The 10,912-nt window shown below is 32.9% G+C and overlaps 1 protein-coding gene across 1 annotated transcript; it reads right to left on the reverse strand.

Moving 5' to 3' along the window:
- Nucleotides 1–7,564: 7,564 nt before the first annotated feature.
- On the reverse strand, nucleotides 7,565–9,818 carry LOC108477257 (cytochrome P450 78A3-like). Its single transcript, XM_017779751.2, has 2 exons — nucleotides 8,729–9,818; nucleotides 7,565–8,487 (listed from the first exon to the last, which is right to left on the reverse strand). The coding sequence occupies exons 1-2, from the start codon at nucleotides 9,698–9,700 to the stop codon at nucleotides 7,867–7,869; spliced, it is 1,593 nt and encodes a 530-aa protein (XP_017635240.1). The 5' UTR covers nucleotides 9,701–9,818; the 3' UTR covers nucleotides 7,565–7,866.
- Nucleotides 9,819–10,912: the final 1,094 nt, after the last annotated feature.

Raw genomic sequence — 10,912 nt, forward strand, 5'->3', positions numbered from 1 at the left:
AAAGGCTTTCCCATTTGCGTTGGCTGGTGTTAATTGGTCGCAAGTGTTTAAAGCTTGGTGGTGATATCTTGTTTTGTTAGTTGTTTTCTTGTGGTTGCGACTGTGTTCTTAACTTGACTGTTGTAATTTTCTATTTTGATTACTGTTCTGTTTTGTCTCTAACAATACAACAGTTCAAATGAAGCAAAAAAAAAAAAAAAAAACCATTATCATCCCCTATATGTAGCTTGGATCTTCCCTTCATAGAAGCCTTTTCAATATCATGAACTCTCATATTTTTAACTTTGGTTTATATTATAAACCAAGTTAAAAACTGCCGCCACATGACATCCTCAAACAAACTATTGTTAAAAAATTGTTAAAATACCTTTTTTCACCTTCATTCTATTCAACAACTGATTCATCTTTATTGTATATTATTTATCTCGATTCATAATTATTTGAAATTTTGGATTCATGAAATCGAATAAAAATAAAATTAGATTTTAATGCTAAAAATATCATATAACAATGTTTTAAGAATATATACATAAATAAATGAATATTAAAAAGTTTTTTAATGAAAAAGGAATATTGATAGTTTAATAACTCAAGAGCATTGTTTGTAGCTTTGGGTATTAGGAGTTTCCAAAAAAAAATATTTATACTTTCGGTTAAAATTAAAGGCTAACATACAATTCAGCTCTTCAGCTATACTTCATCCCACACTGTGGTAAAAAGAAACTCAGGTATTTATAGTTTCATGCCCCATCCAACACTTTATCCTACATCATTACAAAAGCTGACGTGGCACGGCTTGGCTAGTCAAAATAAGACATATGGCACATTATTTTGGAAGATGAAATTGAAAAATATCATAAATTTGTGAAGTTCCAAAGACCCATAGGTCACCTTTCTTTCCTTCTTTATTCTTTTTAAGTTTTTCCCTTTTACATTTTCGACTCAAGCCTATAAAATTTTCCTTCTCTTCAAGACGAAAACCCTGCCATTGCCAAAGCTATTGAAGCCATCACTGTTTGGTCCTTTTCTTTTGGATTTGTGCTCTTAGTGCTATCATTTCGTAATTTTATATGTAATTTTTGAATTAATTTAAAAAAATAAATTTTTACATAATTATTTAATTATATTTTTTTATGTTTGTCTTCAATGGATTTTGCATAAAAAGTAAAATGTATAAGCGAATATTAACTCTTTGATTACCTAAGGTGTACGCATAAATTATGAGTCTAATATTGACTTGAAAAATAGGAGTCAAATTATGTTCATAACTTTGAAAAGAGTCAACTCTCTAGACTTCTTGATTAGAAAGAAAATTGTATTAATTCTTCTCTTCAATTGAGCTTTGAATCAAAGGACTTTGGTCTTGGAAAGATGTGTTTTGCTTCAAGTGTCATAGTGACTTGCTCTTGAACCAATGATGTCTGCTTCAAAGGTCGTCGAGGCTTGAACTTGAAAACGAGTTTGGACCTCTTTTCTTTAATTGTATTGGATTGAAATGAGGCTTTCTATAGAAATGGCTTTTGGCTTCCTCTTCTTGGTTAAACTAGACTGGAAGGTGGCTTTTCTTTAAAATGGGAATGACATTTGTTAGAATTTCTTCAGAGTTTTTTGAACTTCATAATGTTTAACTAATGTTAAGTTGCATTATAAGAACAAATTATAATGCAAGAAAGACAAGTTATATTAGTAGGTAATCTAAATAGCCCATAGTCTACAAGAATCAAATTGAGCTATTGATTCAAAATAAATAGGGGACTATTATGTTGTTTATAAGTCCAACTGAGAAGATGTTTTGTCTTTGTTATCGGAGCAGTTGACTCCCAGAAATAAAGAAATAGATATGGTTGTCAAGACTAATAATACATTGGCTAAACCCAAGTTGAATTTATTCTAGTTCTATATGGATTTATTCACTTGTAACGTTTATGGTGTGATTTACCTCAATCTAAAAGCAAGTGTCTGACCATGTGTACAAAAATAATGTACTTTGATATGTTGAAAACCTGATCTTTCATGGTGATGAGTCGAAAATTGGTATATTGGGTACATGACTTATCTATAGCATGATTTCACTCATAATAGTGGAGTTCATAACTCGAGCAAATAGTAAATGATTTCCTTTTAATGGCATTATATGATTATGAAAATGAAATGTGGTCACAAGTCTTTTGTCTAGTACAAATGACTAATCATTACTGTTTGTAAGTAATAATAATTTTCATCAAGAAAGATATAATTGTAACCATGAGATAAAATGGATTGTATTAGGTGACAAATTTAACCTAAAGAGGCCAATGATATCCTACGAAGGCAACAAACATATGATAAGGTTATTGGACAAAAGCATATATAACACATGTTGTTTTCATAATGGTATATAATACGAAGATCAAACATTGTACTTTTAGTAGATTGACTTCATGATTAAATAATTTGTAATTAAGTTGGAACTTAATTACAAATTATGTAAGCCCTAGTTATATATGTTTTATTGGTCCCTCTGTTAGCTCAACACAACTGAATATGGATCGCATAATATGAATTGATTGAATGAATGAATCACAAAACTGAATGAGAAATAGATTGCATCAATTACTATTTGCAATAAATGTATTTTCTTGAGATGACTTGGAAACAAATTTAATTTATTTGAGGTTTATTTAATTGTATGGAATTAAATAATTGAATCCAAAGAGAGAATTAAATTAATTAGTCATCATAATTATACTTTAATAGGATAATTAAATCAGTTTACGCATAAATTCTAGTACTTTAAAGTCATCATTATTTTAACGCATAAGTTCTTATCAAAGGGCAATAGACTTTTGACCCGGCATCGCGCATGTGGGATAAAACAATGAATTTATAAAACAATTTTTAAAGCATGATTTTATTGCAAGCATACAGGTCAGTTGTAATATTTATAGTGTTACAATGAAACATTGAAGTATTCCAAGGATCTAACCTAAGGGAGATGGCGGTTGAGCGATAGCTACCATACATTATAGAGTCTAAGAGGCTACTAATATGATCTTATAGTACAACAATTCATATTAAGAAAAGATTGCAAGAAAATTAAATATGCTACTCTAATAACTAAATTGCAAAGAATATAAAACTAAGGGAATATTCAGTAAATAACTAATGATGGTTGGTTGATTTCGATATGGTTCATCGATCCTTGAACAATGGACTTAAATCGTGTAAATTACTAAGTGACTCGATTTTATCTTCCGATGTCAATTTTATCGACTTACACAAATTAGCTCCGACTTATCTTTTGATCTCACTGGTTAATCCAAAACTAGTGGACGGTGCGCGACAATATTACCTTTCGGTCTCACTTGCCATGATATTTCCTTAGGGGCATCACTTCCTAAGTTTTTAGGTCTATTTGATTTAGTCCTTTGTCCAAAGATTTCAGTCCATCTACCAACCCTCTTTGAGGTTTAGCTATTCATGCTAAAATTAAAAGAAATGAATATGGAGATGCAAAATAAAACAACCATGAAAGTAAAACTTAAGAAAAATATGAAAGTTGAGATTTTTATACAAGAAAACTTAAATAACATGAAACTAAAAGTATTTAACAAGAAAATCTAAAGCAATAAAGCTTTAATAGATTTAAAGTAAAAGAAATCGAAATACATTAAACTAAAGCTTAAAGTGTCTTGAAACTAAGGTACAGGAACTAGAAGTGTAAATAAATGTTAGTTACAATGGTAACTAACTTAACTAACACTAAGAACATCAAGAACAAGAAATAAATGCAGAAGTGTAGAAAACTAAGGAAGAAGAAGAAAAAAATGAAAACCCTAAACAAAGTGTAGAAAACTAAGAGAAAACTAAACCTAAAACTAAGCTAAAGTGTGTCTCTCTCCTCCTCATCCAATTTTGGCTGTTTTAAGCTATCATCTGATGCTTTTTCATTGCCAAAAATGTCTCTACACGGCCCTTAGGTGATTGGTGGACCGACTAGACAAAGACTATCCTTTTTGTCCAAGTTTGTCCCCTGACAAAGGCGGTGTTGTGATACCCAAAAGTGGATATTATGACACCTCAGGCAGTGTCGAGCCTTGGGTTCGCCTTAGAATGGTGGATATTGCGATACTCAAAGAGGATATTGCAATACTACTAAAGGGAATCTTTTCTCTTCCATACTATTAGAGATATCACGATTCCAATGTGTGGATATCGCGATACCCTTTCCCTTGATGCCGTTCTCGCTCGTTTTTTTACCTTCAACATGTCCTTACATCACTCAATCACACATTAGGCCTCCCAATGACACTATTGGCCAAATTGGGTCACAAAATAGGTAAAAACAGGACATTTTCATTTATTAACTAAAAATCTAAAAATAACAAAAAAACTATATAAAAGACGCTATTCTACTCTAGAAAAATCCCCTTAAGTATGTCGGAAGAGCCTGATTTGCCACATCAATTTGTGACAGATTAACATTACAGCTTAAAAACTAATAAGGTGATCACTAGTCGAGATGTTTGATTTGATGAGAAGGCAATCGACTTATTCTTCACCAAATTCTCCATCTTTAACAAGTTTTTCGTCTTCACCAAGTTTTAACTCTTCATCATCTAGCCCTATTCCAAGAAAAATGAGGAGTTTAAGTGATGTTTATGCTAGATGCAATTGTTGTATAGTAGAATTATAAAGATTTGAAAATAACAAGACATGGGAGTTGGATAAAAAGTCGAATGAAAAAGAATCTATTAACTTGAAATGGGTGTACAAGGTAAAGCACAATCCAAATGGTTCGATCCAAAAAAAAAAAAGTTTGATTAATGGTAAAAGGCTTTGCAAAATTGGATGGTATTGATTATCATAAGACTTTTGCTCTACTTGCTTGCCTGAACAAAATTAGAGCAAATATCACATTGGCAACATCAAAAGGTTGGAATGTATACCAACTTATTGTGGAAACAACATTTTTAAATGGATGATTAAAAGAAATGGTGTAAGTGCAACAACTTCAAAGTTTTGTGATTAAAGGCCAAAAAGATAAGGTGTACAAATGGAAGAAAGCTCTATATCAAGAGCACGGTACACTGAGATTGACAACTATTTCATTGAGCAAGGATTCCAAAGAAGCAAAAGTGAGCCTATTTTTTATGTTAAGTATCAAGGAATAGTTTATATTCTTCTTGTTGCACTTTATGTTGAAAGCTAGTTTATTTTGGTAATAATGAATAAATGAGCTTTAGCCATGACAAAAAATATTTGATGAGTGATTTTGGATTATTACACCATTTTCTTGATATTTAAATTTATCAAGATGATCATGGTGTTTTTATTTATTGAAAGAAATATGTTGAAAATATCTTGAAGAAGTTCGACATATGCTTGGTTGCAAATATGTTGATAGTTCATTGGTGGTGAATGATTAGAAGAAAAAAGGATGATGGGAAAATGGTAGATGCAAATATATATAGAAGCTTGATTGGAAATTTTTTTTTCTAACAATTATGAAGTTGATTTGATGTTTGTAGCTAGTTTACTTTCAATATTGAAAAATTGTAGATGCAAACATGTATAACAGCTTGACTGAAAGTTTGTTTTATCTAACAACTACAAGGCTTGATTTCATGTTTGCGACTAGTTTACTTTCAAGATTCATGAGTAAACCCAATTATTTCCATCTTAGAGTAGCAAAAATAGTGTTAAGGTATGTGATGGACGCCATAAAGTACGAGATTCTATTTGACAAATATTCAACATTAAGATTAAAAGGATATTGTGATAGTGATTGAATCGTATGTAATCATGATATGAGGAGCACTTTAGGTTATGTGTCTTCTCTTAGAATTAATATGATTTCTTAGTGTTCAATGAAGCAACACATAATGCCCCAATCATTTGCAAAAACAGAGTAACTAGCAGTTAGATTAGTGACACAAGTAATTGAGAAGAATTACAGAAGAGACTGGAGAGAAGTAAAAGGAAGATTTTCAACTTCATTTGACAAGAAGTCAACCATTGCTATGTCAAAGAATTCAATTTATCATATCCAAATTAGACACATCAACATTAAACATCATGCCATTCGAGAAGTAATAGAAGCAAAAGAGATCCAACTAGTGTTATGTCCTTTACTGGAGCAACTAGTAGATATTTTCACCAAAACACTTTCAAGAACAAGACTCCAACTATTCAAAAAAGCTTTGAGAGTCAAAGAATATACTTTAAGGGGAGTATGTCAAATAATGTGTGGTTATTAAGTTTGTATTTAATTGATATGACTAGAATGGGTGAAATCAGAATATTTAATAGTCACTTGACAAGAATGCATGAATATAGCATATCAAAGAGTCACATATTTGTTACTTAATTATAATTAATGAATGTATAGAACCTAAATGTCACTTGGGTTGTAAATTATAAATTCATTAAGCCAATGTCAATCAATAATTTCATCTTTCATACTCTTCTCTTTTTCATCTTTAGATTATTTTCAATATCACGATGTATAATTTAAAAGTTGAATCGTATATTAATTTTTGATTTTTATGAATAAAAAAAGTATAATGGTTTACTTGAACAAAGCATGTTAACTTATAAGTTTTTTTTTTTAATATATTAGCCATAACGATGTGTATTTTTAATATGGTTTTAACCCACTCAATCCAACCTACTATTCCTCTTGCAAGACAGGACTCTTATGCATTGAAGTTTCTTTTTTTATCACATAGGGCAAATGCCGGAGAAAGACCCCAACTGAAGGTTACCCCTTAATCGAGGTAGGTTTAGGGTTTGAAACAAGTGGATTAAGACTTGACAAGAAATGGGTGTTAACGTAACAGACAGGGAAGATCACAATCAATGTCTGGGGGCGGACAATAGACAAAAGATGTTTAATGTGAAACTACTTTTTTCTGGCAAAGTACCAATAGTGCCTTTCGATCCATGTGCATTTCACGTTCCATCCACTAGTTGGCTCATATGCGATAAACCTTATTCAAGGGGTAGAGAGCATCGGCAATGTCCCCCAACCCCATGTTTAGATGATGAAAGAATCCTCTCAGACAAAAAGGCAATGTCGTTTCTCATTTAAAATGATGGCAATTGTTCGGTAGTTGCATAAAAGACCCTGCCCCTTTTTTCCCCAAAGTGAAAAGGAAATCTTCTCTAGCTTCTTCTCGACTCTTGCCATTCTTTTTTTTTTTTAATGAAAAATTCTTCGTAACAGACACATTTTCGATAATTATTCGCAATCAATTGCAATGAATATCATCGTTGTGATTGAGCTGGAAAAGCTTAAAAACTTTTTTAGTAATGAAGTGATAATTTTCTTTATAATTGGCAGCCTACAGTACAGAAGTACAAATAAAAAAAAATAATGTCCGTTTTTTACACTGATTTGTCACCATATATTATTATACTTGCATCTTGAAATGCACATATTGTCCACTTTCTCTTCTACCTGGAATTCCCATAGACGGTTTAAAATGAAAGTGTTCTGTACAGAAATTGAATTCAACAAGAAAACCATACAGTGAAATCGTGATGTCTGCATCAAAATTCATAGCCCACTGCTATACATATATTATTTCATATAATGAAATTTTATAAGCTGGCAAAAATATCAAAACCATATTGCAGTCAAATAGTTACAATTTACAAACTGCTAGCACTAGCTAGCTTATTGCTAGAATAGCTATCTACATAAGGAGCGAGCAATACTGTAGGTTAAGAGATCAAAACACGGGGGCATTGGGATTTGTAGAGACAAAACACTGATATTTTTACATATATTTTTAAAGTCCAGCATAATTAACAGGTGGCTAATTTAGGATAATGGCGTTTGCTGAGATTTTGAGGTGATTTGACTCCATTTTCATGATTATTTTATCTGCGCCTAGGTTGCACTTTGACCTTGAGTGGGTTAGCCATTTCACAGGAGAGCTTAAGGACTTCACTGAGATCAACTGGATTATCATCTGATGCCACCCACTTGAACTCATGCAATAAGGTGCCGACCCAAAAGGTAACAGTGGCTAAACCAAGTGTCTTTCCAGGGCAGCTCCTACGGCCAGACCCGAATGGGGATAGCCTGAGGTCAGACCCCAACACCGAGAACTCCACATCAGCACTCTCCTTGGATACGAATCTCTCTGGATTGAACTTAAGTGGGTCCACCCAAAAATCTGGGTCCCTAGTGATGGCCCACATGTTAACCATGGCTGTTGTCCCAGCAGGCACGTGATATCCATCGACAGTAGTGTCTGTGATTGCTAAACGGGCCCACGATAGAAGTGGACCAGGGGGGTGTAGCCTGAGGACCTCCTTCACCACCGCCGGCAGGTAAACCATCGACTGAATGTCTGATTCCAGCAACTCCCATGATTTCCCAACGACTTGATCAAGTTCGGCCTGGACCCTTGATTGGATTTCAGGGTGAAGCACCATTCTCGCTAGTATCCACTCTATTAAAACCGCCACAGTATCGGTTCCTCTAAATATCATCTCCTATAGCATGATTAGAAAAAGGAAAAGCAATCAACTTTTAGTAATTAATCAAAGGGAACATTGGTACGTTTGGTTGTGCTAACAAGTCCTTGCAAAAGCTAAGAAATTTTATAGTATATTTGAGGAATCTAATCAACAAATTGATCCTCCAAATCATTATCAAGATTCCACCTTTGATTCTTTACTTCATGCAAGAGAAAACAATAGCATGCATATTAAAATGAAAGAATTGCTTGCTTACCCAAAGAACAGCAATCATATCGTTGTCCGAGAGTCTATCAGGTCCATTGAGAGAAAGTAAAACGTCGACAAAATCAGGGGCTCTTGTTCCTGTTTTGAGTATATGTTCCTGAATGATTTTGTTCACGAACTTGTTCACTCTGGGGACAAGTTCCGAGCATCGAAGCCGGATATTTTGAAGGTCTAAACAAGCAAGCCATGGAAGATGATCGGACCAATTGAGATTTCCGAGTAGGTCGTAACCTTCTTCGACGAGTTGGCCGAGCTCTTCAGTTTCAGTATTTGACGATTCCAGTTGATATTTAGTGCCGAACACCGAGCACATCATGTTGTTAAGAGAAGCTTTCTTGAGCATATTGCGTATGGTGAACTCCCCACGACGACATGCAATTATAGACACCATTTGAGAAGCGATATCCAACCTCTGTGCCTCGGTGGAGCTAATTTGTTTAGGGCAGAACAGATGCGTAGCAGCGATTCTTCTCAGTGTTCGCCAGTAAACCCCATAAGGAGCGAAACCAATCGCTCTGTTGAACATCAAACTATAAGCAGACTCTTTCACTGGACGATCAGCGAAAACAGAACTGTTAAGGATCTCTTTGGCTACATCAGGGTTGCATGTAATGATAACCCGAGTATCACCCAAGCTAAACGCCATGAGCCGCCTAGCACGAAAACAGTTAGCTGCAGTTGAAAGCTTACGGTGAGCCAGGTTAACCATGAGATTCATGCTTCCAACAATTGGAAACCCTCGTGGTCCTGGAATGGTGTTTTTGGCTTTTGAGGCAGCTCGCTTGGTCAGCCAATTATACTTACCCCAAGCAGGGCCTCCAGGGTAAAACCAGAAGCACAAGGTCATGGCAAACCAAGCCATGCACAGAAAAAGAAGAAGCAAAATCGAATTTTGGGTGGAAAAAGATTTGCATTTGGATGCAAGAAACAAAAACCAGAAGCAATCAGAGTGTGTTTCCATGGAGAAGGAAAATTTTGTTTGATGTTTGTTTCTAATCAGTAATGGTTTCCGTTTTTGGGTTAAACCAAGAAATGGGATGTTTGGCTTATATAGAGATTTGAAGTATTATGAAATGCTTATACGTACATAAATAATTGATTTTTGAATATAATAAAAGAATTCGTTTTATTTCCCAAAATAATTTTATAAATCATTAAAAGAATTTAAAACTAATTTTTTTTATCATGTTATTTATTTATTTATTTATAATTAATTCATCTGAAAAGTAATTACGTATCGTTATAGTTGTACGTAGCATTCACATAAAAGTAACGGTTAAAGAGGGCGTTATATTATAAGCATTTATAACGGAAATAAACAAAATCAAAAGTTAAAATCAAGGTGCGCCGCCACTACCATAACGGAAATTAAGATTCGAGGAGTTCATGCCCACGCTCATTGAACAATATAGGCCAATAGGGCCATAGCCATTAACCAAGTTGCACTAATTTAAAAATTTTATAAAATACCAAATACCAATCATACCACTAATTCACTGCTCAATTTCTTTTTCTTCTTTTTTTTTTTTATCATTTATTAGAATGGTCACGTGATTCAATTTTAAAAATTTTCAATTTATGTATTAACGTTTGAATTTATTCTTATTTTAGTCATCCGTCGTTAAATTGACAATAGAAAATCTTTTTCTAACTGGTATAGTAACACATTTAGTCCTCAATACTTACATATTCTATCAATTTGATCCTAATTCTAAATAATTCAATAAATTTAACCATTCACATTTAGAAATTCTGTCAATTTGATTCTTAAACTTCTTAATAAAAGCTTTCAGCTTTTAAAATAGAAGCATTACATATCTATAAATTTTGTAAAACCCAAAAAAGAACAAAATTCTCTCAACTAATAAGCCAGTTTCCGAGCCAATTCTTGATACCAATGAGTTTATTTTGAAACTTTATTTCCTTTTTTTTCATTAATTTTTTTATGAATATAATATTTTATGACCTTTTGGTTGATAAAATTTGGCTAAATAAAATGGAAAAACGTTTGAAAAAATACTTTAGATTTACTCTTATTGTTAACATTATGATATTTCCTTCAAGGTACATAGAAATAGTACTCGGACTTAAAAATTAAATCCAAAATTAAAATATGGATTTGAAAAATCCAATTGTTCGATAAATAATTATATAAGAAAAATTATGAACATTT

Source organism: Gossypium arboreum, chromosome 12 (genome assembly GCF_025698485.1).
Source record: "Gossypium arboreum isolate Shixiya-1 chromosome 12, ASM2569848v2, whole genome shotgun sequence".
Taxonomy (NCBI): Eukaryota; Viridiplantae; Streptophyta; class Magnoliopsida; order Malvales; family Malvaceae; genus Gossypium; species Gossypium arboreum.

Coding starts and splice junctions, on each gene's coding strand:
- LOC108477257 (XM_017779751.2), bottom strand. CDS start 9,700: ATGGAAACACACTCTGATTGCTTCTGGTTTTTGTTTCTTGCATCCAAA. Junction 8,488..8,728: donor ATATGATTGCTGTTCTTTGG/GTAAGCAAGCAA, acceptor ATCATGCTATAG/GAGATGATATTTAGAGGAAC.